Here is a 24,408-nt window from a genome sequence, read left to right on the forward strand (position 1 = left end):
TGATCAATCAGTAACGAAGAATTGCACGTATGTACACCACCACCAGCCGATCATATGTTTATTCCAATCTCCATCCCGCGGTTCGTCATTCAAAGCGTTTAGGCCTTTAAAATCTGTGCAGTCGCCGCAAGCGGTGGTTCAGCATCCCCTATAATGATAAACCACAGCCCGGCTGTGCATATACCTCTCCCAAATTCCAGAAATCGTCTAACAAAGACGTCAAAGGTTCAAGTTGTTATGTCTCCTAGAAAGCCCAGCTCCATCAGGAGTCGACATGATCTGGAATCGGATTATGGCTGATTTGAAGGAGTTGTACTTTTGTCGGTTGTCAAAAGAGAATTTTGAAAGAACATGGAGGCCTGATGCAGTTTTTGAGGCCAGCTTTATGCCATTCTACGACTCACTCATTCTGATAGGATCCCTTCAACAAATGCGAGTGTTATGCACAGTATCCTTCTCAGATGCGAGTCTCTAGGTCGTGCCAATAGTGGACCGAGGCTTATTTCGAGTCGCTCTCGCAGTGGTTTTCCATGGCGAGTAATCTTGCTTTGGAGCATTCAGATTGTTGAGACAATCTGGAGTCGGGTCATGTCGTTTACGCGCTTGTAGAAACGTCTCATCTACTTGCAAACGCAAGAGTATGGCTTCCGGCATATCGGAACCACGAAGGTAGTATGCGATGCTAGAGGAACAGTATTGAATGATCTTACATAGCTCACTTCTTATTAGCGAATCGAATTTATCATCGTCGCAGAATTGGATAAGGACTACAAGATAAGCTGTATGACACACCAGTAGAACGGGATGGAGTTAGCATCCTAGTTCGTTGTCAATATCGCCAGACGTGCGAATGTACTCGTTACGCCATGGCTCGTCGGCGCATCAAAAGCTTGATGTCAGCGTGCAGAAGACATCCATTTTGATGCTACATCATGGCTTGTAAAGTATTTCTTGCTTGGCGCTTCTCTCTTTGGCCTAACTCAATCTATCGATATTTTCGCAGCTCGTCTCTTCGTTCCACCATATACTAAGGCGACCATAAGTATGCTAAGGTGAGTATCTTTCATAATATAGACTCGCTGTAGTCGCATTGACTTGCAATCCACCTCGTTCTTTCTAGTTTACGGTATTGCACGCAGAGATTGTCAATTTCATGTTACAAACTAGCTTGTAAAGTACTGTACATGCGAATCCGATGTATATTAGTCGCAGAAGGCAGTGCACAGCAATTCTACTATCGATAACTCGGAAACTGCAATCCTTAGACTTGCTCTTTATCTCCTGCCGCCTGCGGGAAGACCGCAAGTTACCAATTCATGCCCACGTGGTTACTAAGAATTAATTTCATCGTTACTATTAGTGGACCGCATCTGGCCTAGACCATCATCAGGTGAGCTCACAGAAACCTGAAATAGCGTAGATGGCCGTCATCATGATCTCATAAAGCCCTTTTACATGATCGCTTCCCCTAACGTTGCTGGGCAATCATCTATCATTGATTATCAGTGAGCACAAGCTATGTCCAGGTAAGTTTTCATTTCGAACTGTCTACGATCGAGGAATGTCGTGGCTGCCGATGCGGAAGGAAAAGCTGAATTTGCCCTCAGTTCTCAATTCCCAGCTCAATCTGCATCTCCTCTTGGTAAACTCGGTATCGAAGCCGCTCTCGAGGCTGCTGCAGACCCGTCCATCATACCAAAGCCCAAGATTTTCGATGAGTTCGTGCTGATCGATCGTGTCGGGTTTGTCTCCGGAGGAAATAGGGGCCTTGGCTTGGAGATGGCTCTTGCATGTTGCGAAGCTGGTGCACGCATCGTGTATTGCTTCGATCTTCCAGAAAAGCCATCGAACGAATGGGTAGCATGCAGGGATTACGTTGCGAAGCTAGGGAACAATTCGCGGCTGGAGTATTTCAGCGCGAACGTCATTGACCAACAGACACTTTGGAAGAAAGCGGAGGAGATTGGTGATAAGGAGGGAAGGATGGACTTTTGCATCGCTGCGGCCGGTATCCTAAGGTTCCCCGTGGACTGCCTGGAATACCCCGCGCAGGAGTACAGAGAGGTGAGTGGTTGTCAATGAGGCTCTCTCTACCTACGTTTTGGAATTAAGCCTGATTTGCCGGCAGGTCCTAGATGTCAACACCAATGGTGTTCTTTTCACTGCGCAGGCTGCTGGTAGACAGATGGCCCGCTTCGGGCGCGGTGGTAGCATCATCCTTATCGCATCAATGTCAGGCAGTATCACCAACAGAGTGCGCCTGTTCCAATAACTGATATGTCATGGGGCATGCTGACCCCATGTAGGGACACGCCTGGGTCTCGTACAACAGCTCTAAAGCGGCTGTCCTCCAGATGGCTCGTAGTATGGCTTGCGAACTCGGCGAAAAGAAGATTCGCGTCAACTCGTTATCTCCAGGATATATCTACACCAGGTTTGTCTCATGATTTAATCACACTGCAGCACTCGATAATAATAGCTGTGGTAGTATGACCGCAGCATTTCTGGACAAGCAACCGCACCTGCTCGATGCGTGGTCTAACATGAACCCTCTGGGTCGGCTCGGACGCCCTGACGAGTTGCGGGGTGTAGTGACGTGGTTGGCGTCTGACGCATCGACATTCTGCACGGGTAGCGAGTGCGTTGTCTCCGTTGCATTTCCTTCCTCAGCGGTCAAGCTAACTGTGAAACAGTATTATCGTCAGCGGTGGTCACCACTCATGGTAATAGATCACTCAAGGAACATGGTTGTAGGATATAGAAACGGAAGACTTGTTGTATCTGTGTCACTATGCATGCGTCGTATCAGACATTAAGTTTGGAGATTCCTTTGCGGGGACGCCCAGCGCGAAGCTGGAGGAATATTGCAGCAGGGAAAGCGGTCAAGTATTCCTTCTAAAAATGTAATGTTGGCTCATGAGTACCTCGAGCGCTGGAGTATCGGAAGATGAGGAAGGTTGATGGAACAGCCATCGCGCCACCGACCTCACCGTTCCACCATGTTGCAAAGAGGGTACTAATATTGAAGGCAACGAGGTAGGGGGCCCACGTCAGACCAGATCAGGATTCGGAATACAACATGCCGCACTGCTTGCAAACATCCACAAAGAGTTGATGACATCGAGGAGGCTGAAAGAAAAATGCGAAGTGGAGAGGAAGTGCAGCACTCTGTCGTAATAGTCTCTTACATATAGGAAGATGTACACAACGCCTGTTGCAGATCTGAGCGCTTCATCTACGCAGAAAATAACCTGTGAAGTAAATCACGAGGATGACACATGGGAACCTTAGAATGTGACTTGAACGAACGTGCGCTCAACTTTCTCGACTCCGAACCAAACGCCCACTGTCTCAGCTTAAAGTCCATCCTTCGCATTGGTGACTGGAGTGTCATCTGTGTGAGTCGGTCTGAAAGGTATTAGAATCTTGTAAGTGATACTCTAAGTTGCAAAGTTGACGACTCGTTTACCGGAAATGTTGGATATGAGCAAAGGGAATTCTCGAATAACGCTGGAACAACCCCTGCATGCAATACTCCTGAAGCCATATATAGTGGGTCAGGATTAAGTTCCTGTAGGAAGGCATTTTCGTGAGCAGCCCGCGCGCCTCTCATTGAAGTGAAAGAGGACATGCCCGTCGACTCACCAACAATCTTTGGCCCTGCCAGATATCCTGTTCTGATTCAAAGATCTCAGCAAGTTTCTCTGACATACATAATCCACGATCTGGTTAAGACTCTGAGTGCCGACCATGTCGTCCGTCCCCAGAAAGAAGCAACAAACGCCAGAGGTTGTGCCCCGTCAAACAATGAGAGACCATATCGAGTGGATAAATGGCATTGTGCATCTGCCTGGCGGACGACGCGTTATCACGAGTTCAAGCGATGACTCACTCCGACTGTGGGACATAGAGGGTGGTGAACAGATACGAGAGGACTGGAGAGATGATGTGGAAAAGGCAGCAATGTGGGGCCTAGCATTGTCTCCAAACGGTAAGACTGTTGCAAGCGGAAGTGAAGATGGATCAGTGAGGTTGTGGGACGTCGAGACGGGGAAGACCATCGACAAATGGACGGGGCACACTGATATTGTGTACTCGGTATGCTGGAGTACAGATGGTGAGCAAGTCGTGAGCGGATCTTCCGACGGGACAGTAAGAGTGTGGGATATCAAGAGCCGAAAAACATTAACAATCTTGGAAATCAAAACCGGGCACGAGGATGTGTGGGCGGTGAAGTACTCGCCCGACAAAACGAAAATTGCCACTTGCGGATACAACGAGGATGCAGTAAAAATCTGGATGCTACGACATGCGATCTGCTCGCCACACTATTATCCACACCCAAACACGATAAAGATTCAGAAGTTTTGAGGCTGGCATGGACGTCGGAAGGAAAGAAGCTTATATCCGGATTGATGGATGGCTCAATTAGGATCCTCGACACAGCCACTTGGGAGGAGATCGCCACGCTCGAGGGTCATCCGTCCCCTGTCATCGGCATTACCTTGTTTCGAAATGATTGCCTCCTTGCGAGTGTATCAGATGGTGACACTGCATGTCTATGGAACCTTGACACGAACCTCCCAATCGGTCGACCCCTCCAGCACGAAGATGATTTAACATGTGCAGCCTTTTCCGTTGATGGAAAGCTGCTAGTCACCGGTTGCGAGGACAAAAATGCGTATGTCTGGGACATTCACGCCATCCTCAAAAAAGCTGGCCTTGAAAATCTCCTTTCCATTCCTAATGTGAGTGCAATCTCACCGCATTGTGCTAAAGAGCAAGCCAGCTTGAATAATTTCCCATTCGCAGGTCCCGGCTGGAAAGTCGTTAATGAATGTGCGTGACGTGTCTCTCAACGTTCTCCACAATTTTATGTCGACCTTCTAGAGCGATGCTACGCAACATCCAGCCTACCTTAGGACGCCCGTCGACTACCACCGGGCTTTTTCATTGACGTGCGCCGTCGGCATTTTTAAGCATTTTTTTTCCTGACCCTTTGCCTTTGCTTTGCGTTCAGTCCTCTATGAGGCGCAGCATCGATCCCCATTCCTCTGCCCGCCACCGCGCTCTCGCATCCTCTTCAGCGAATCCACACGTCGCAATGAGGGCACACACCGTGCTCTTGGCACAATTCTTCACCTGTGGGGGAAATTGACAATTTTCCACATCTCCACAATGTATCGGCAAACCAGAACACTTGAAAATGACTCATGCTACTGGTTCACTGACACAGAGGAGGCTCATATAAATGATACACGTGCGCGCGCTGATTTAGCAGACGCAGGACGGCCATGGATACCCCGAGCGCCAAAGGATCAAAGATGGAGGAAGGTTGATGGAACAGTATCGCACCACCGACCTTCTCCATCTGGAGTGTTTTATTAGACCAGTACGGGGATGGAATCATCAGTTGAAACCGCACGGTCCACGATCCTAGTGATTGGAAGCAGAGTAATTGTTCTACTGACCATAATGTGATACGAGAATTGTTAGATGGATCTGATTGACGGGGTGAATATGGCGATATAAAACATTATCGTTCACCGCCGGTGAATGATATATGACTATATCACCAACAAAGAATGATATGTATTGTGTGACATTCGCCAGCCGCGAAGTTGTGCTCGTGTGCCAGGTAGGCTGTGGGACAATAGTTAGGGGAGTCGAGTAAGATGTTCTGACATGAATAGAGGAAGGAGCACGGCGAGGAAATGGCTGATGTCAACGGGGCGTGCTCGAACTTGCTTTTAAGGTCATGGTAAGTTGATAAGGGCTCGAACACGTGTTGGGGAAAAATTGGCAGCTGACCGATGACCAGTCGACCCAACTCGACCGACCGCTGACCTGCAGATGGGCCTGATTGAAAAGACCGTTGGGGCATTACAATTATGTAGATGCGAAGTTCCTTTCTGAGTAAGCGGCGGAAAGAGGGTTGACTGTCTGGCCAACGTCCTGGGACATCACGACCATTCTGAACTATCGACTGCCATCGATTATGCAGCGTGCCTCAGAAGTCCACTAGGTTCGATGGCGGATGTCGATAAGCACCCAGCAAACGCAGAGTTCTGGTAATCGATAAGCGTTCGAGAATCGAGGGGAGCCGGACTACCCTTGATCAAGGTACAACCCTTCATCTCGCATCAGATCTAACACACTAGTACATCATCGCTCACGTACCAGCTTCTCATAACATGAATATGATTTTTGCTAGCTAGATGTTGGTAAAAAATCCGAAATTCAAACGTTGATACGATGTTCAAGTTCAAGTTCAAGTGTGACATGATGACATAAGAAAATTAGAACGTGACGCGACGCGATCTTCCCCAAGTCATCCTCCACACCAATCAGACAATCCCAGCCTCATCCACTCCTCGATGTCCCAATCAGAACCCTCCTTTTTCGAGCGCGAGCGCGACAGACTATCCGCAGACATCACAGCAGTAAGTACCACCCAACGCATCTGCACCTCAGAACCGACGCGCTACCTACAGGGCTTCGAAGATCTTCTCTCATCCAGCAACGTCCTCAATCGCAAGCTCGAAGAAGTACTAGGCATGACCCGCGAATACGAAACCATCGCTTCCCTCTGGCAAAGCTTTCACGAGTTGATGCGCGGACAACGAGATGAAGTGCTCGAGGACAGACTCGGAACGACCGTACCAGGCACAGGCGCGCATATCGTATCTACAAACTCCAAACGCTAAGGAGAGCGAGAGTCAAAGCGGAAAGTGAAATTGTTCGAGGGGTACGCTACATGGTCACTTTCATGAACTTTGCGAAAACTATCCAAGTACAGGTGACGAGAACAAAACAAATGTATGTATTATTGCGACAAGACAAGACAGAAGATGACGATGCTGCATAGAGTCCGGATCATACATCTGCCCAAGAAGCGACCTGCGCGAATCGTTGAGTCGGGTGGGACGTAACACAAAGAAAGACATCGTGCTCACCCATGAGAATCCGCTGAATTCCTGTTGATCTCTCGAAGACAATTGCCCGTGAACAGGTGTCAATGTTGGTTGCTCCTTTGTAAACTCTTCATCAAAGTTGCTGGTATCCGCACTCCCGTTCTGCGAATACATCAGCATCATTCCTTATCCTTAAACATCAAACTTACTATCGTGGGGAAGTACGGCGGCGGAATGCGTTTGTTCAAGACATCATCAAAGCTCACATCCTTGAAGAAAGGATGTCTCTTGATCTCCTCAGCGTCGGCCTTCCCAGATCCCAAACGACGGGTGGGATCCCGAGTCAACAGCTTCAAAGTCACCATCAGCAACTATAGAAAGCAAAGCACGAGAACATCTGACCTTCTGCAAGATAGAAACAGCATCTCTAGGCATGGTAATGGGATATAGAGGCTCGTCCTCCAAGATCGCATCAAAAATTTCATCCTCGTCGTCGCCACGGAAAGGTGATTGTCCGAGTAGCATCTCATACGTCAAGACACCAAACGCCCACCAATCTACGGCGCGGCCGTACCGTTGCTCAAGTAGAATCTGAATCAACGTCAGTTTACTACTCACAACAAGGAAATGCAGCGTGTACCTCGGGAGCCATGAACTCGGGAGTACCGCAGAACGTGCTGGTAGTCGAGCCATACCACATATCCTCCTTACACAGCCCATAATCAGCAACCTTGACGTGTCCGTCAAGGGTAAGCAATATGTTATCGAGTTTCAGATCACGGTAGATGATCCCGTTCGCGTGGAAGTACTCCAAAGCAAGAAGAACCTCCGCCGCGTAAAACTTGGCTTGGCGAAGCGAGAACTGCTTGCGCTGGATATGCAACATCAGATCACCGCCACTAACGTACTCCATGACAAAGTACACGCGCGTCTCAGTCTGGAAACATGAGTGCAAGCCGAGTAGGAACGGATGCCGTTCACGAGCAGCAGCCAAGAATACTCGTTTTTCCGAACGAGTACTGTATGTCCTTGATAAGCATCATGATCGCACCAACGATATCAAACACACCTCTCCACTTCATCGTTATCGATGATAAACTCCTTCTTGAGGACTTTGATGGCATACAACCCGTTCGTCTTTTTCTCCTCCGCGAGCATGACTTTACCGAAGTTACCCTTACCCAAGACGGCAAGGAAGTTGAAGTCGTCCAGACCAACTTTGCGCTTGCGAGTTGAGAGTCGCTGTTGCGCTGGAGGAATCGCCTGAACAGGTGGGATCAAGTGAGGGTCCTGGGGTCGCGGTGCATATTGGGGCCCAGGAGGAGGTTGAATAGCTAAACCCGGTTGCGGGTAGGGAGGCTGTTTCTGAGGCCTCGTGAGCATATCTGCCAACACCACTACAGAAACATACCTGGGGGACCGAGTAGTCTTCTTGCTCATATGCCATAGGCGCCTGTGGCGGTGGAGGTGGTGGAGGAGGCAACAACTGTTCATTGGGGTAAGCAGGGGGCACAGGGACCCGAGCACCTGGGGGAGGACGAGGAGGAACACTAGACGGCGGTTGCTGCTGATAATAACGAGGATCAACACTGTCCTGTGTAGGCGTGCGGCGCCCATATGCATCCACGATCGTCCCAACTACAGGAGCCGCTTCTCCGCCCGTAAGCTGCATCCGGTCTAAACTGTCGGCGAGCGGTACTTCTACAGGCGGAAGCACTTGGGTTTGGGTTTGCGGGGTGGGCGCTATGGGCGGCCGCGTCGCCGCAGCTGCCTTGCCCCCACGCGCACGATTGATGTCGCGCCAATCACGGAGGAGCTGGTTGGCCGTCTCCATTGACATGCCGCAGAAATCAGGCACGAGATGTGCACAGTTCGCATGGCAGGTGATGTCGCATTCTGAGCACTTGCGTGCGTTCTTCCGGCCGAGGGGGAGCATGTAGCCACAATGGCAGCACCAGTTTGCGCCAATGTTTGTGAGGGGCTCAAAGCGATGGGGGATGCGGTGGTTGATCTTTTCTTCATCGCCCTCCTAGAGTGGGAGTGAGATGATATTAAGATAGAGGGGGAGGCACGTACGCCAGAATTTGACTTTGATATACACTTGGTGACGACTTTCTCGTAACATTTCTTGTGACAGGTGTATCGGCAGTCTTCGCACTGATAGCCCAGAGCGTTGAGTAAGAAGTCGTTGCAGAAGGCACAGAGCATCAGCTGGTAGAATTGGCGCTGGACGAATTTATGGCCATTCATCTCGTGAACTTCCCCCTTCCGTTTCCTAACAGCACCCTGACGGCCGAGCCCACCGGGAGCATCCAGCGGGCGCTTGCGCACGTTCTCCTTAACTGAAACTCGGGATAAGCGCCTGTCTCACAGACTTGGAAATCACTTACCAAAGTTGAGATGTAAAGCAAGAGCACCAACTGGTTCCACCGCAAACCACGCATCAATGCCTTCATTCTGACTAGTATAAGTCGTGGCGCCGCTTGGCTGGTTACCTGCCCCATCAGGATCGATATTCAGTGGCGCATTCACATCGCCGAAGCCTCCCATGTGCTGAGGGGAACGATTGACAGGGGAGTCTCCATCCATGGCACCCGCAGTCACCCAGCCACCCTGACTGTCCATCATAACCTTTTGGCGTCTGAGCGCTTCAACCAGGTCGCTGATTCTCACCCAAAGTAATCCGATGGGTACCGGGTGCACTTCGGATACTTGTTTATCATAAACAGCGATCTCGACTTCGTTCGCTTTATCGACTGTGATCTCAAAGTCTTCGTTCCAACGGTCGGTTCGTGAGGGGTGAGAGCGAGCGCGTTGTGTTCCTTCGATTTTGAGGGATACGAAGGTCTCACGGACCTGCTTGGAGGAAGAACGGGATCTAAAACCGGCGACAATTGGAGCATGTTCGAGATCTCGTGCTCCTTTAACGGTTACGTAGAGCTTGCCGGATAATGGTTTTGCGCGTAGATTATCTTTGCGCTCCCCATCGGGTCCAGGACCTAGTCCATAAGATTTGAAATGATGTCGATTGAGGGGGAAAAGGAGGACTGACCTGCTGGCTGTTCTTCTTCCTCGACGTCATCGAGGATATGGAGGTTCTTGTAGCATTTGAGGGCAGATTGTAAGAGTTGAATCTTCTTCTCGCTCTCTACGCGTTTGCTCTCTGCGTCTGCGCGAGACTTCTTGTCGCCGTCTGCCTGATAGAGTTTGGACATCTTGTCGATGCCCTTCTTGTACTGCATTTCGACCTGCAGTTTGAACTCGAGCTGATGAAGCATACGAGATATCTTTGGAGTTGTAAGGGGGGTATCCGCTTTGATAAGATCGAGATTTGAGTATTGCTTTCCCTTGGGAACGCCGTCTGTATCATCTCCAGGAATGAGAGTGGCACTAGAAGATGCACCACGGGTAGAATCGTGATCAGAGGGTGGAATTCGGGGAAGTGAACGATCTCTATCAGTGGAACGAGCTACTTTGAAGAGCGGTTGGTTCGGCGATCTTAAAGGATCATCGCGCAGCTTGCGAGCCTGTAGTTCACGCAGGGTGTCCTCGAAATAGGAAAGCGAACGCTCTGCCTCGCGAACCTTTGCGTCGTTTTGACGTAGAACATCGGGGTTTGTTGTTGCCTGTCTGATTAAACGAGAAGCGTCGATGAATTTACGTTCCTTCTCGATGCGCTTGAAGACATCTTGTATTTTCTGGTCTAGCTCGACGGTCGACTAGTGTGAAGAACTTGTCTGTCATTGAAAGAAAAGAAGTTGAATAAGGCGCACCATGACCTTTCAAGGACCGGTCCTGTTAGTCGTAGTAAGAGAGGGCGTAGTATGTACAGCAGTGGATGGGGCTGTGGGGTGGGCAGATTACTGATAAACGCTCGGGCTATGCTCTCCTTGCTATCACTTGGCTATCACCCATATATAGACTTAGCTAACTAATCTTTTACATCAATGCCATCCTTCTCCTCCTCCTCGTCAATCCGTGCTGCCTCGGAACATTTTCTTTTGAACGTAAAAATCGGACACAAGCTCTATCATAAATCAACGTCTGATGTCGTTTACAAAGTCAAGGGCAGACTGCCAAAAGAATTGGACGTTCTTCTCCTTTCAGATTTGATCTTCTCTATTTCAGGTTCTGTGGATGGTCAGACGGTCCCTGCGGATGCAATCGTGCACTCTGCATTGATGCACCATCTCCGTAATGACCTTAACGTAGTATGTATAACAAAACCCTTTTTCTTTTTTGCTGATCACTTTTAAACTAGAACGCACCTCAGTTAGGGTTAAATAACATATCTGACCCATACATCGATGACGACGACGGCCACGCTAAAAGTAAGTCTTGTTCACTCCGCATCATCTTACCACGCACAATTTCCCCTGCAGTCACTCTGACTCCATCCCGGTCCCTATCACATACATCCCGACCCCATGCTATTCTCGTGGCGGTGGATCTCTGTTATATTTGGAAAACCGCAGGCGATCGCCAAGACTCCACCAACCTTCTCAGCGATGCCAGTCCTTTCGCTCACAACCTCTATCTACCCTTTGAGCTCCTCCTCAAGCGTGTCACAGAACAGTTTTTCACAAATCAGCTCGTTGGGTGCGTCTCTGCCGTCAGAGTTGAATATATGCCCTCTCATATCATCCAGACGCTATCCCCTAATCTTTGGCATGTGGTGCAGAGTACGTCCGATCGTTTTTTCTCTTTGACAGCCCTGACAATATATCAGAGACTCGATATGGAGGCCGAGTACTTTCCGTCCGTCGCTCAATCCATTCTCGAAATCATGCGCCGGTCCCCCAATCCCCATTTCGTGGCGCGGTGCAAGCGCCTGATAAAGGTCCGTTTTCTATTTGCGCTCGTGCACGCCACAAATATCTTTCTAGACCGCACGAGCTCGCCATCAATCCGTGCTCCAGGCTTCCGCAGCAGCCCTCTCCTTGTGCTTCGCACCCCGCGACACAGAAGACTCGGATGAAGGCGAGCACATCAATGCTTCTACTCTCACACCAGACGCCGTCTTGTGTGAGACCTTGGAACAGACCTTCCGAGTGGGGGTTCCCCAGACCCGCTTCAAGGTACGCATTCTCCTATTCAAGAATGACAAATTATGCAAGTTACTCAGAGTCGGATCATGGTCCCATGCTCAACTCTATTTGCTTCCTCGGCTGGGGATGACGATCAACTACTTGAGGATGGCGCCATCTCCAACAGCACAGAAGTCGATTTCCCTCTCACTTGGCACAATCTCCCTGAATTTCACATGGATATCTCCGCTTCGGTTATTGATATGCAGCAGACTGTGCCAGACGATATGGATGATCTTCTAGAGGACTGGCCCGAAGAAGCGTCCACGTTTCCGGGCGCTTGGATGACGCATTCGGACGATTCTCTTATCAACGGCCTGGGGACTGATTCATCCGAACCACGGAGCATTACGTCCCCTCTGACGCGGCCCCCTCTAACTGCAAGTGAAGACGATAGCTTCGCGTTGGACCTAGATCCTGATCACGGGCAAGACAATACCAACATGGAAGATGCCGAGTTCGACCATGCCGTGTTTCATCCATCCCTGTCATGTCATCAAACGCGTGTTGGCGCAGACCTTACGTTTCTGGGGAACTGCCAAGAACAACCTGGGGAACTGGAGTTCGACGCGCTAGATGATCACGCTGAGTTTGAAGATGAAGAATGGAGCTGCGAGGACGAGATGCTGTTTGATCTGGCCGACGTTCTGAGTGGCTCGGGTCTTCTTTGTGCTGAAGATGAGACTGGACACCTTACTGTCTCACAAGTTCCAGACGGAGGTCCTGATCAAGACATCTTACAGGTGAAGAACAATGCCGCGGATCAAGAATACGTTTTCGACACACACTTTAGCGGTCAGGTGGTCCAGGGTAGTGAAGATAGTGACTGTTTCACGGATGTCTGGGATCTGTAACATGTTCCGCAACAAAGAGTGACTTGGGAAACAAGATTGTGACATATAAGATCCGATATCCGATGCCGGATATAATTGAAATCATTGATTTGAAACTCAGACACTCCGCTTACTCACCACATCTTAGTGTAAAGAAAGGCTTAGAAACGCAAGTCACATCGACAACTTTGTTTTGATTCGAATCCATCGGTGCTCTGGGCCTCCTCGACGACGCTCTCGAAAGGCTTGTCTAGCTCCTCCTCCTTCATCGTCGTTTGCCCCGTTCTGCTCATCACTTCGCCATGCTACCGGCCAGGCGCAACAAGATCGACATCAATGTGAGTTATCGATGCCTCGTATCCTTACCCCTTGTAAGGCCTCGTACTCATCCTGGCTTTAACAGGCTATGTCGGAGGAGGAGAAGAAGCTCTTTCGACTGTACGGCAAACTTCCCACACACAAGAATGTCTTGCACAAGATGCAAGGGGTAAGCTTATACACCCCACCGTTCATCCCATTCAGCAATTGATTGTATACACCAGGACCGCAAATATTTTGATTCAGGCGACTACGCACTCTCTAAAGCAGGCGTCGCACCACAGAACACAGTCGGCACTGCAATTCCCAATCCAGATAAGTACGTCCCATCCTCCATTCTCACTGTGCACAATCACTCACAACTATACATAGCATCCCACACGCATCGTCGCCGCCGACAGCCCATACCGGCGGATTAAGCGTATCCCCCACGAACAGCTCGTGTCCCGTAAAAGAGAGTTCGCTCTCCCATTCCGAGGAAGAAGAGCCAGAGAAGGAAGATGCAGATGTAGGAGACAAGGAGGATGCATAGACGCTCTCTCTATCTCCTCTTCTTCCGTGCCTCCATGACCCGATTTCGAAGAGCGAGAAGACGCTGCATTTCGCTCGTGTATTCCCTACGTATCATCGCTACCCCACCCCATGCCTCCGGATTCAATGCTTGACTACCAGCCTGATTAGTGGTATGCTATTGTTTTGAATCTGTTTTGTATCAGTAATTACATAGTAGGATCCGCTCATCGTACATTCATCTGTTCGTGTTCTGCAGGTGCTACTTTTAATAATTCGTACTTTTGAGTGACGTTGGTGTGATGTGACTTATGTGACAAGCTGTGTTATGTTGTGACGCATGTCGCGCTTGTGGCTGGACGCGTCCACCACGCGTTTCTCATCCGTCCAAACTCTGATCAAAGATGTCTTCCTTACGCAGCGAAGTTGTTGAATGGCTTGGTGCGACAGAATCGGAGGAGGATTCAGAAGCCCTAGTAAACGAATGTAAGATTTCACGCTTGAATCTGCAAAGAACGCTGCCATTGAACGCGCTCTACAGGTGTATCCATATGTCAGATGTACAATCTCACAGCAGAAGCCCTCAAATACAAATGGGAAGCTCTTTCGTACGGAAAAGCACAGTCGATCCTCCGATTTACGCGCGAATCTGCAGCGGACGTCAAAGCCCAGATCCAGCGCGAGATCCAAGCCAAGAATGCTAGCAATGTGTCCAAGTCAGCGGCAGCTACCAATTTTGCGCGCGGGAAGCTAGCAAATTCTGCAAAATTTGCTGGGGTTAGCGCTAATGGCCTCACTGGGCCGCTCAAGGCTGCGGCTCAGCCGCCGAAAGCGCTCTTTGGGGGCATGGCGAGTGTACATGTAAAGCTTGAGCAGGACTTTGATGGCCCGATCGCTAGTTCTAGCAGGGTTACTTTTGTGGGTCCGAAAGAGGGTAGACAAAATCGCGCTTGTGAGTATTGTGCATTACTCTTTACCCCCGTCTTCCCCGCTCATCCAGCCCAAGATCGATACATGTATGAAACTTTGGGCGAACGGAGCGAAAGTGCGTGGGTATCTAGCCAAAACTTCGGATACTGCTCCAGCTGAGCGTTTGTCTAGCTCTGGATACACAACTCGACGGGTTTGGCGAACTTATCTTGAAACATTACAAGGACGTTGGTCAACTGGGCCATCCCGGCGTTTTTTCCGAGGTACGAGCGCTTTACCAACTGTTTTTGTCAGCTGACCTCGTTGCAGGAATCTTGTGTTGTTGTGGGCAGAATCGTGCTGGACGCGGAGCCTTCTGGGCCAGGCATTAAGTTGAACGATCAATCGCTGATTCTCGAGGCATCGCGAGCGCACGGAGATGGACTCCGTGTGCCTCTGCAACTTGCACCAGATCTCAAGATACGGGGAGGGTATAAAGGTTTAGGTGGTATAGGCCTGTTTCCTGGTGCAGTTGTGGCGCTCAAAGGACGTAACGGTGGTGGAGGGTATTTCATCGCGTCTGAGGTTCTGGCTGTGCGTCTTCCGAGCCTTCTCTTTCCTTGTGTATATTCAAGATGTGGTTTGCTCAGATACCCCCGATGCCGGCGTCTCCTGCTCCACCGAGTAACGTGGCAGCAAGTTTTGACGTGTGCATAGCATGTGGGCCATTTACTCCAGATGCCGACCTCGATTACAAACCATGGAAATCTCTCATTAGTAACCTCAAGGCATCAAAACCCGCCGTTGTCTTGCTCGTATGCACACTCCCTGCTGCAATTGAATATTTTGATCTCACAATCCGATCAGCTCGGACCATTCGTAGACGCTACACATTCCTACATACAGGACGGTCAGGTCGAAGAGACGCCGTCAGACATTTTCAAACGCCAATTTATTGGTCCCCTCCGCAATTTTCTTTCCCAGTCACCAACAAGCACCGTCCTTCTCGTGCCAAGCGTAAAGGACATCATCAGCGACCACGCAGTCTTTCCTCAATGCGAGCTCGATGATGAGTTTAGTGGTGATCCGGTGTGTTTTACTAGCGCTATTATTTTTCTCTCGCAGAAATTAACTCTTGTATTCAGCGGATACGGCTCCTCCCTAATCCTGCCCGCTTTGCACTGAATGGGATTTCTTTCGGTGTATGCAGCGTGGACGTCTTGTATCACATTCGGAAGGAGGAATACTTTAGGCGTGGAGAAGAAGTAGATTCTATTGTATGCGAACCGGAGGCTGCCAGTGACCCTATGTCAAATCTCGGCAGATATGTTTTGCAGCAACGAAGGTGAAGCTTTCTTGCTACCATTCTACTTCCAGCGCCTTACGCCCATTGCAAAGCTTTTATCCGATCTTCCCTGTTTCCTTGGACGTCGCGCATGAAGTAAACCTTGACGTATCACATTCCGCACAGTTGAGAGTCGCCGAGAGTCCGGACGATCCAGCCCCTGACGTGATGGTGCTGCCCAGTCGGTTGAAGCATTTTTCAAAGGTGAGTCCGCTTCCGTTATATCACCCCATTGTCTCTTCAATACCTACTCTAGATCGTGGACAATTCAGTCGTCGTCAACCCGTCATTTTTGACAAAGGGCACCTATGTCACTCTCTCTTATTCTGGGCAAGGAACGGGATTTCCTAAAGACCGGATATCGGCTGATATTGCAAGGTTGTCTTAGGATACGTGAGGTGACTCCTCCCGTGATTTAGCATTTGATGTAATTGCATGCTATCCATTGCTGTTTTCTGACACGCCCATATTGCCCCTTCGAAGGAGTCAGCATCCAAGTTGCAGTGTGACCACCGACCCCCCAAAGCGCCCCAATGATGAATGAATAGTCGTTCCTTCCGCTCTTCACGTCAATTCAGTGAGAACTGCCACTAACCATTGTCATATCAATAGACTGCTATATGTTAGCTATCTGCACCTAGTCGGTCATGCATGCCCTATGATGAAACTAAGGTCCTAAGCGTAGAGTAGATCAACAACCCGAAGAACTTAAACCACCGAGGTACACTATACATTAATTAACGAAGAAATACCTCCTTCTCCTTTGAAGTAACCCAGACGGCTTCATGAATGATGCCCGACCCAACACAGTCCATCTAGCCCTCATTCTGACCACTAATCGCCATCACATGTAGCGTGCGTGCTTCGTAAGACGCAAAACTCTCTTTATCGTACATGTTGGGTATATCGGCACGGGAAAGGACGATAAACTCGAGAGAAGTCGGCGGGGCACTGTCCAATGGCAAGATGACAGTGCCAACCCAAGTGGGAGGGGAAGATGCGTTGGAAAGAGTATTGAAGGTATCGTGGTGGAGACGTGCAGTTGATTCTTCACCACCTCGAGCTCATCGGTAATATCAAAGTGGTTGGAAGTTGTCCGGACGATGAGGGTGCCTAGTACTAGCGGTTGATGAATGTCTGGCATCAGATCTGTTGGGTTTACGATATGCGGGGATTTGGCGGAAGGAGGTAGGAGGTAGTTATACGCGGTTCTTGAGGTAAACACTGCAAGCTTGGCGGGTGGCTCTGCCGTGAAGTGAGTATGATAAGTATCGTGAGTCTATTTGCAGAAGGACGTACAATTCAACACCGTCAGATGCGATGAACTGAAGAAGGGCGTCAAGCATGCCCTCCTGTGCACCGATCTGCGGGGGCGATCAGCGCGATGCATGATCGCAGCTCAAAAGGTGTTGCCTTGTGTATTTGGAACTCGTCTGTCTACTGTACGTTAGGTCCCACAGTCAGAGTGACGCATCTTCCGAACATGTAACAGTGCATTGTCCGCCCTGCAGGTGCGCAACACCTAGCTAGGTACACAGTTAGTGTGACCACTGCAGTCTATTGCTCCTCACTGGTCGGGGAATACATGGTCAGCGCTTGGGGCCTCAAGCTTAAGATCTCAACCTTCAATTACGGCAAATCGCGGACTACTTATAGATGCGGAGCCCGCCGAGATCTGGAACGGTTCAAAGTTGATTTGGGAACGGCAAAGATTGCTCGTGAGATCCTCTGAAAGTTCACTTCAGCTCTTAGTGAAAGCCTACTTACAGGATTTCTGATGGCTTTAGGACTATCTATACAAGAGTTGCTTCGGCCCCCTGAGTGAGATCACAAGGGAACTTTGCAGTAAGCGAATGGCTTCAGGAACCTAAAGTGTTACTCACGAGGCACGGTCACCGTTCAGTTCGACATGCATGCACTCCAATCACCGATGGTCTTGCCAAATTCCAATATTACCACCACAGTCAAATCAACCGGATCACGCAAACGGCGCATGTACATCATTCTCGTGGACAGTCAGGGTAATGATCATGGTACATATGTAACTGATGGGAAGCTAGATAACGCGCTAGGAAATGATGACGTGTTCCAGATAAATATGCGAGGCTAGGTATGGAGGCATATACAGATAGATAACATGTACGAGGCATGAGGCATTACAAAATGACTAAATCTTGCAAATGACATCGAATGATTGTGTCCTTGACGCTAGCTAAAACGAGCCTGGAACTTGTCGTATCGGTGGCTTGCGTGAAGCTACAATGCAATGAGTGGTGAACAAGGCATAATAAATCACATTTACTGGTAAAAAAATCTCAAAGGTGCCCGATTAGCTGGCATGAACTTCCTTACATCAGGAAAACGTCCGAGTGCTTAAATCATTCTTAAAGTGCCTTATTTACCTTATTTCACTGCTTCGAGCCCATTTTTTATCACTTGAAATAAGGACCATTAAGTAGGTCCATGTCCTTATAATAAGGCCAAATGACATTTAAGGCGCGTAAGGAACACAAAAAGAATACTATTAATGCGTCTTAGACAGCCAAACATAAGGGGAAATAAGGAGATCTGTGAGTTTAAGGAAGGGGGGTATATATTGCGTCCATAGTAGAATGTGATACCTAGTTGTGGGAATGAGCTGAAAAAAAACAGGGTATATGGAGTGAGTCGTCTGAACCAGCGCCGACTTGGAGGTAGATGTTGAACGGATGTGTTCTATTCAACAAATATCAGCAGGTGAAAAGAAAATAAAATGAAAAATTACAGATGCGAAGGCGGGCATGCTTGTTAGCAGGAGCGATTGAATGGGAGGAACCAGAACTATCCTCTGCTGCTGAGCGACGATTGTGACGTGGGTGCTTCATGTACTCTTCGGCATGAGTAAGAATATCCTGAATGCGAGAGTGTGGCAAATCTTTGATGCTGTCCATGTATGCCAAGGTGTCCGTCTCCCAGTTCCCAGAGGAGAATGCTGTTCCGGTATGGCTCATCTTGTTTGTCGCTTCGTTGAGTGTTTGCAGGATCTTGTGATTCTTGCCACCACTGCCGGAGGGGTCGCTATTGATCAACAAATGACTTTGAACCAGGATGAGAGCGCGTTCAGCCTGTAAATACACTAGTTAATGTTCTGCTGGCGCAAGATAGAGAGTGAAAGAGGGAAAATTTGGGCACTTACTGCTGCGGCAGCAAGCGCAAGTGCGGTCAGATACCCAGGCTTCCCGAATTCAACCAGGTCATCAACCCTCACTTTCCCAGATATTGCGCTGAGATGGGAGGCGAAAATGCATAAGATATACTCTGATAAAAATGCGCCAGGTTGCTCTTCATTGTCAGGATCTTCGTACACAAAACGGCAGTCCTGGAGTTGATCTTCAGCATACTCTTCATGAGCTTCCTGGGTCTTGTACTCGGGCGTTGAAGCAAAATAGGCCATCAAAATGCTGACAGCAGTTGAACCAAATGCAGCACACCACTCGTGAATCCTTTGGCATACCTGGGATGTCTGAATGAGCAGCTGTATCTAAGTTGAGTGAAAGGTAAAACAATGCAAACCAAATGAAACGCAAAGCCATCAGGACAGAAATCGCTGGGTCCTCGGCGGCTACCGTACACAGCATTGTATATATATTCAAGGGCACTCTCGAGCTTGTTCTCTGGGATGGACCATCCATAGTCACTATTACCCACCCAGTACATCAACGAGGGAAGGAAACTTATGCGCCATTGACCTTGTTCAAGGGCTCCGCTGGGTAGGTCCGAATTCTTGGCTTTACCTTTTTTGATCTTGGTGCGTGGATTGTCAGAGACGGTATCCTCAGTCTTGACCAGCTTGCCGGCGATCTTCGAGTCCGAGATATCAACTGACATCTATCAGAGTATCAGGTGCATTTCTATCATGATTCATCAAATAAATTCTTACCAGACTTGTATGTCGTGTCACAATAGCCTCAGCCTTCAAGCTTTTTTGATCTGCGCATCCATCATCATCCACCATTTCCATATCGCCATCATACTGCTCCTCTGCATCTCCAGTAGCCTCTGAGTCGTCGAGAAGCTCAAATTCTTCCTGCGAGGCATACTCGGCTTCTTTCGGGGCAGGAAGTGGATGCTTGAGGCCTTTCGAGGTGTTTCTTGGTTTCTCCACCAAATGCACCAAGTCCTGACTTAAGTAAGTACACATTCCAAACTCAAGTAAACTCTAACCTTTCCACCCTGGGTTGCCAGCGGCTCATAGTACTCATCATCATCAAGGTCAGCATCAAACTCCACTATTTGGGGTGTCTTGGAAGTGTGTGCTAGGTGGCGCAGACAGCTTTAGCTGGGCCTCAGATGCAACTTTTTTGGCCCAATCCGGAATAAGGCCTTCAAGATCTTGGACACCTGCCAGCTTCTGATTCGTGCTTTTGTTGCATGCACAAATGAAATCAAAATAATACAAGGTGAGTTCCGTTAGAATCAACATCATGGACAAAAGAAACTTACGAAAATCTGATTTTCCCATCGTCAACCATGCTTTCAACACGTGTGTCACTGTGACTCGTAGCAATCGTGACTCCGCTATTAGACACCTTGCGATCAGCAGCGACCCCATCACGAAAGTTCATCTTCAATCCTTGATGTTTCCTCCTTACAGGTTGGTCAGTCTGACCGTCTTCAGTAGCTGGCTCTGCCAGTGATTGAGCCGCTTTACATGCATCAAACAATCAGCCTAGTAGGTGAGTCATTCAAGCGCTGGACTACTCACTTGTGACTACTGAATTTTCTTGATTAGTTTTACTCTTACTGCCGGCAACCGCACGAGGCTTTGGACGTGGCCGAATGAGCTTTGGTGGACCCATCATCTGAGCATTCTGCTGGACGGCCATAGCATCTTCGACGACTGCAATCACTGTGCATGTTTTTTTTTCGGCTTCGGCACGAACATCCTTCTGAACTTGTTTTTGCAATTTCTCAGCAGCAACTTGCTCTTTGGTTCGCCGCTGTGCCTTGTTTGCATCCTGGACAATCTGTCCGGGATGCTTGTTCGCATTACTGGGGCGTGTTTGTGGACGAGACATTGGGAAACGAATGAATGATAGAAATGAGCGACAGGAAGGAAAATGACAGACTAAGGATCAGAAAAAACACGGTTTGGGTGAGGGTTAGTCTCTTCGCTTTCAATTCAATCTGACCCAAAACAAGTAAGTTCACACAGTCCAGTAACACTGTTCAAGTCGGCAACTCATTGCAGAACTCAATGAAAATATGGGTGCGCTTCCTTGTCTCATGCCTGGCTGCAAGCGTATTTTCAAAAATAAGTCGGGCCAAACGAAACACATGCGTATGCTGCATCCCAGGCCTTTGCGCAATCATAGGAAGTTTCATCAAGCAGCTCCTGCACCACCGCATTCTCCAAGTCCTGAGCATCACAACGAAGATGATGCACTTCGTCTAGACGAGAACGGCCCAGGAGATGGTTTTATGCCAGATGCAGACACTTGTGTGCAGTTGGGTCCTTTATTTCGAACATTTCATCCTCATCTCACAGGTAAAATTTTGTACTATATGCTCATTCAAATCTGACGTACTAGCAGGACTCAAGTGCAACATCAATGGTGATTTCATTGACCAGAACTTGCCCCCGCCACTTCGAACTGACGCATTACCTACTGACTGGACCCCATATGAGAGTTGAGTTGCATTTGAAACAGCCGAATTCCTCTTCACACGCAATCAAATGTCTGCAGGGCAGATTGATACCCTCCTTGATCTCTGGGCAGCAACACTCATCCAATATAACGATTCCCCTCCATTTTCCTCGCACCGTGACCTGTATGACACCATTGATTCAACGCCGCTTGGCGACATTGCTTGGGAGAGTTTTTCAATGTTGTATAAAGGAGTCAAGCCAGCGGAAAATGTTCCACCATGGATGAAGGCGACATATGAAGTATGGTTCCGTGATCCTCGTCTTCTTATTCACAACATACTCGCCAATCCTGACTTTGATGGCGAGATTGAATATACTCCGTACTGGGACTATGACGACAATAATCAACGCTGCTTCAAATTTTTTTTCTCTGGTGACTGGGCTTGGCAGCAAGCAGTAAGTTTATATGTCTTTCCTTTTCTTTGAGCTAATGACACGTCACATTACAGGATAAGATTGCCGAGGATCCAGAGATGCATGGATCAACCTTCGTGCCTCTGATTGTCGGAAGTGACAAGACTACGGTATCGGTAGCTACAGGTCACACCGAATACCATCCACTATATCTCTTGATCGGAAATGTCTTCAACAGTGTTTGACGCGCACACCGCAACAGCCTTGTATTGGTAGGGTTTCTCGCGATACCAACAAGTGAGTTAATATATTTTGTGTCGCTTCAACCACTCATTTGTCACAGCCACCAAAGAAGATGCTGATGACGTTGACTTTCAAAACTTCCGCTGGCAATTATTTCACTCCTCTCTCGCCAATATATTCAAGTCCTTAAAGAAAAACATGACAACTCCTGACGTTGTTCACTGCCCTGACGGCCATTATCGACGAGTGATATATGGGCTAGGACCGTATATAGCTGATTATCCAGAGCAAGTGTTACTCTCTGGGATTGTAATGGGTTGGTGTCTGAAGTATGTACTTTTCAATGTCTCGTTGTTGACTTCTAACTAACATTGTTTAAGGTGTTTGAATAATCAAAATGCTCTTGATGGCAATGGATTACTCCAGTGCCGAGAGCACACCGACTTGCTCGTTCAAGAGCTCCAGCACAAACAGTTGTGGTACGAGTACGGTATTGTTGGAGATGTCGTGGTATGTTTATTTATTTATTCATAGTTATTGATTCTAATTTGTGTTCAAGCCATTTACAAATGATTTTGCTCGTGCAGATATACATGAGCTTCTTTTGCCGGACCTCCTACACCAAATCATCAAAGGTACCTTCAAGGATCACCTTGTTGACTGGGTGGGAGAATACCTAGAGCATACACATGGTAAAGCACGTGCAGCAGAGATTCAGGATGATATTGATCAAAGGTGAGTGAAGTTTTTCAATTGTCATTGCTACATTATATCTAATCTTTCAACAGGATAGCTGCAGTCGCTCCTTTCGCAGGTCTGCGGCGCTTTCCTGAAGGGTGAGGATTTTCCCAGTGGACTGGTGATGATTCAAAAGCTCTTATGAAGGTATGTTACTGTCTTTTGAAATAATTTATGAACTAATGCTACAAGTACTAGGTCTATCTGCCTGCCATCAGAGGCCATGTTCCCCGAGACATCATTCACGCATTCAGTGCCTTCCTGGACTTTTGCTACATTGTCCGGCACGAGGCACTTATGGAAGACGATCTTGTGCAACTTCAAGATGCGCTTGATCGTTTCCACCAGTATTGCGAAGTGTTCAAGACCACAGGAGTCCGACTCACCTTTTCGCTTCCCCGCCAACACTCTTTACAGCACTATGCTCGAATGATATGACTCTTCGGAGCACCCAATGGCCTTTGCTTGTCGATAACGGAGTCAAAGCACATCAAGGCTGTCAAAGAGCCCTGGTGCCACTCTAGTAGGTATAAAGCACTAGGTCAAATGCTACTGACAAACCAGCGTCTCGACAAAATTGCTGCTGCACGCAGTGACTTTGAGGCTTGTGGTATGCTCCATGGATCATGTGTATCTGACACTTTGCAAATGCTGAAAAACCATATGTTTTTATTACTTCTATCTAAGTCTATTAACATAGTTTTTACAGGTCATTCAGTCTCTCAGTGACAACAACAACAACAACAACAACAACAACAACAACAACAACAACAACAACAACGTGCACATCATGCCTCAAGAGCCTCCGATCCAAATACGAGTCAATGAACCGCAACACCAGACCACCGAGGGCAAAGCAGCTGACATCGTTGATGGACCAACTGTTGAAGCTCATGTGGAGCTTGCCACAAAACCAAGTAAGTTTGCTATTACTACATCGAACACATCTGATTTTGCGAAATGTTCATAGTATTAGGTGGTGCATGTGATGTCCCTACTCTTGCTCTCGCTCTCGGGCTCCCTGAGTTTCCCACCATGATCCAACAGTTTCTGTACAACCAACTTCACCTTACCAACTGTGAGCATGCCGTGTTTGACCCGGCCACAACCCCAGCTTTCATGGGCCGCATTTTAATATATAGTTCAGCGGCTGCCTCATTCTATGCCCCCAGTGACCTCAGCGGCACTGGAGGCATGCGACACGAGCACATTCAGGCAATAACCTCATGGTGAGGAGGTCCTGCCCGGAATGATTGTGTTTTCGTTAGTATGAATGATGAGGTCAGTTGCGGCTTGGATGGGCTCGCTGTCATGAATCCCAAATACGAACCATTTTTCATTTCTCGGTTTTCCTTCGGCTACTTCCAGTACCCGAGCCGGTCACGTGACTCCTTGTCATAGATCACCTGTTGCTTCTCCGATTGGTTCCCCTACTCCACAGGCTAGAACAATCTCGCTTCCTAAAGAA

The 24,408-nt window shown here is 48.5% G+C and overlaps 9 protein-coding genes across 9 annotated transcripts; 7 read left to right on the plus strand and 2 right to left on the minus strand.

Moving 5' to 3' along the window:
• Nucleotides 1–247: 247 nt before the first annotated feature.
• On the plus strand, nt 248–475 carry EDB91DRAFT_1051514 (uncharacterized protein; the record flags this gene model as incomplete). The annotated part of the gene is made up of 1 exon (XM_041313614.1): nt 248–475. A coding segment is annotated over one exon (228 nt), but the record flags the coding sequence as incomplete, so codon positions are not given.
• A 973-nt stretch (nt 476–1,448) lies between these two features.
• Nucleotides 1,449–2,914, plus strand: EDB91DRAFT_1346385 (uncharacterized protein). Its single transcript, XM_041325888.1, has 6 exons — nt 1,449–1,526; nt 1,608–2,064; nt 2,129–2,254; nt 2,307–2,434; nt 2,489–2,638; nt 2,694–2,914. Exons 1-6 carry the CDS (start codon nt 1,519–1,521, stop codon nt 2,725–2,727), a joined length of 903 nt encoding a protein of 300 aa, XP_041178420.1. The 5' UTR covers nt 1,449–1,518; the 3' UTR covers nt 2,728–2,914.
• Nucleotides 2,915–6,377: 3,463 nt separating this feature from the next.
• On the plus strand, nt 6,378–6,707 carry EDB91DRAFT_1051398 (uncharacterized protein; the record flags this gene model as incomplete). Its single annotated transcript, XM_041313603.1, has 2 exons — nt 6,378–6,443; nt 6,495–6,707. 2 exons carry the CDS (start codon nt 6,378–6,380, stop codon nt 6,705–6,707), a joined length of 279 nt encoding a protein of 92 aa, XP_041178421.1.
• An 84-nt stretch (nt 6,708–6,791) lies between these two features.
• Nucleotides 6,792–10,782, minus strand: EDB91DRAFT_243781 (uncharacterized protein). The gene is made up of 11 exons (XM_041326580.1): nt 10,688–10,782; nt 9,967–10,633; nt 9,305–9,913; nt 8,991–9,256; nt 8,326–8,943; nt 7,984–8,279; nt 7,555–7,933; nt 7,317–7,505; nt 7,124–7,264; nt 6,957–7,076; nt 6,792–6,900 (listed from the first exon to the last, which is right to left on the minus strand). The coding sequence occupies exons 1-11, from the start codon at nt 10,688–10,690 to the stop codon at nt 6,877–6,879; spliced, it is 3,312 nt and encodes a 1,103-aa protein (XP_041178422.1). The 5' UTR covers nt 10,691–10,782; the 3' UTR covers nt 6,792–6,876.
• A 73-nt stretch (nt 10,783–10,855) lies between these two features.
• Nucleotides 10,856–12,887, plus strand: EDB91DRAFT_1126988 (uncharacterized protein). The gene is made up of 7 exons (XM_041318465.1): nt 10,856–11,125; nt 11,176–11,245; nt 11,297–11,513; nt 11,563–11,596; nt 11,644–11,754; nt 11,801–11,992; nt 12,040–12,887. Exons 1-7 carry the CDS (start codon nt 10,862–10,864, stop codon nt 12,853–12,855), a joined length of 1,704 nt encoding a protein of 567 aa, XP_041178423.1. The 5' UTR covers nt 10,856–10,861; the 3' UTR covers nt 12,856–12,887.
• Nucleotides 12,888–12,938: 51 nt separating this feature from the next.
• EDB91DRAFT_1127001 (Endosulfine-domain-containing protein) lies at nt 12,939–14,018 on the plus strand. Its single transcript, XM_041318466.1, has 4 exons — nt 12,939–13,172; nt 13,238–13,321; nt 13,377–13,471; nt 13,525–14,018. Exons 1-4 carry the CDS (start codon nt 13,137–13,139, stop codon nt 13,682–13,684), a joined length of 375 nt encoding a protein of 124 aa, XP_041178424.1. The 5' UTR covers nt 12,939–13,136; the 3' UTR covers nt 13,685–14,018.
• Nucleotides 14,019–16,384, plus strand: EDB91DRAFT_1127004 (DNA polymerase alpha/epsilon subunit B-domain-containing protein). The gene is made up of 10 exons (XM_041318467.1): nt 14,019–14,148; nt 14,204–14,614; nt 14,669–14,707; nt 14,764–14,855; nt 14,902–15,165; nt 15,222–15,386; nt 15,439–15,660; nt 15,717–15,916; nt 15,970–16,120; nt 16,173–16,384. Exons 1-10 carry the CDS (start codon nt 14,067–14,069, stop codon nt 16,302–16,304), a joined length of 1,758 nt encoding a protein of 585 aa, XP_041178425.1. The 5' UTR covers nt 14,019–14,066; the 3' UTR covers nt 16,305–16,384.
• A 2,616-nt stretch (nt 16,385–19,000) lies between these two features.
• EDB91DRAFT_243975 (uncharacterized protein) lies at nt 19,001–19,446 on the minus strand. Its single transcript, XM_041326581.1, has 2 exons — nt 19,410–19,446; nt 19,001–19,356 (listed from the first exon to the last, which is right to left on the minus strand). The coding sequence occupies exon 2, from the start codon at nt 19,347–19,349 to the stop codon at nt 19,032–19,034; it is 318 nt and encodes a 105-aa protein (XP_041178426.1). The 5' UTR covers nt 19,350–19,356; nt 19,410–19,446; the 3' UTR covers nt 19,001–19,031.
• A 2,186-nt stretch (nt 19,447–21,632) lies between these two features.
• On the plus strand, nt 21,633–24,173 carry EDB91DRAFT_1275523 (uncharacterized protein; the record flags this gene model as incomplete). The annotated part of the gene is made up of 11 exons (XM_041324649.1): nt 21,633–22,001; nt 22,055–22,135; nt 22,198–22,231; nt 22,303–22,531; nt 22,583–22,712; nt 22,762–22,937; nt 22,991–23,016; nt 23,077–23,087; nt 23,139–23,315; nt 23,650–23,857; nt 23,911–24,173. 11 exons carry the CDS (start codon nt 21,633–21,635, stop codon nt 24,171–24,173), a joined length of 1,704 nt encoding a protein of 567 aa, XP_041178427.1.
• Nucleotides 24,174–24,408: the final 235 nt, after the last annotated feature.

Source organism: Suillus paluster (genome assembly GCF_016628075.1).
Source record: "Suillus paluster strain FC165 chromosome Unknown EDB91scaffold_19, whole genome shotgun sequence".
Lineage (NCBI taxonomy): Eukaryota > Fungi > Basidiomycota > Agaricomycetes > Boletales > Suillaceae > Suillus > Suillus paluster.

What these genes read in the sequence shown, in the direction of transcription:
- EDB91DRAFT_1346385 (XM_041325888.1), top strand. An exon ending in CCGCGCAGGAGTACAGAGAG is followed by an intron (nt 2,065 to 2,128) that starts GTGAGTGGTTGT and finishes ATTTGCCGGCAG; the next exon opens with GTCCTAGATGTCAACACCAA. An exon ending in CCAGGATATATCTACACCAG is followed by an intron (nt 2,435 to 2,488) that starts GTTTGTCTCATG and finishes TAGCTGTGGTAG; the next exon opens with TATGACCGCAGCATTTCTGG.
- EDB91DRAFT_1127004 (XM_041318467.1), top strand. Translation starts at nt 14,067, where the DNA reads ATGTCTTCCTTACGCAGCGAAGTTGTTGAATGGCTTGGTGCGACAGAA. An exon ending in AGAAGCCCTAGTAAACGAAT is followed by an intron (nt 14,149 to 14,203) that starts GTAAGATTTCAC and finishes CGCGCTCTACAG; the next exon opens with GTGTATCCATATGTCAGATG. An exon ending in TCGCGTCTGAGGTTCTGGCT is followed by an intron (nt 15,166 to 15,221) that starts GTGCGTCTTCCG and finishes TGGTTTGCTCAG; the next exon opens with ATACCCCCGATGCCGGCGTC.
- EDB91DRAFT_1127001 (XM_041318466.1), top strand. Translation starts at nt 13,137, where the DNA reads ATGCTACCGGCCAGGCGCAACAAGATCGACATCAAT. An exon ending in GCAACAAGATCGACATCAAT is followed by an intron (nt 13,173 to 13,237) that starts GTGAGTTATCGA and finishes TGGCTTTAACAG; the next exon opens with GCTATGTCGGAGGAGGAGAA. An exon ending in TCTTGCACAAGATGCAAGGG is followed by an intron (nt 13,322 to 13,376) that starts GTAAGCTTATAC and finishes TGTATACACCAG; the next exon opens with GACCGCAAATATTTTGATTC.
- EDB91DRAFT_1126988 (XM_041318465.1), top strand. Translation starts at nt 10,862, where the DNA reads ATGCCATCCTTCTCCTCCTCCTCGTCAATCCGTGCTGCCTCGGAACAT. An exon ending in TCCGTAATGACCTTAACGTA is followed by an intron (nt 11,126 to 11,175) that starts GTATGTATAACA and finishes CTTTTAAACTAG; the next exon opens with AACGCACCTCAGTTAGGGTT. An exon ending in TCTTTGGCATGTGGTGCAGA is followed by an intron (nt 11,597 to 11,643) that starts GTACGTCCGATC and finishes ACAATATATCAG; the next exon opens with AGACTCGATATGGAGGCCGA.
- EDB91DRAFT_243781 (XM_041326580.1), bottom strand. An exon ending in CCGAGTTCATGGCTCCCGAG is followed by an intron (nt 7,506 to 7,554) that starts GTACACGCTGCA and finishes ACGTTGATTCAG; the next exon opens with ATTCTACTTGAGCAACGGTA. An exon ending in CGCCGTACTTCCCCACGATA is followed by an intron (nt 7,077 to 7,123) that starts GTAAGTTTGATG and finishes ATGTATTCGCAG; the next exon opens with AACGGGAGTGCGGATACCAG.
- EDB91DRAFT_243975 (XM_041326581.1), bottom strand. Translation starts at nt 19,349, where the DNA reads ATGGCCTATTTTGCTTCAACGCCCGAGTACAAGACCCAGGAAGCTCAT.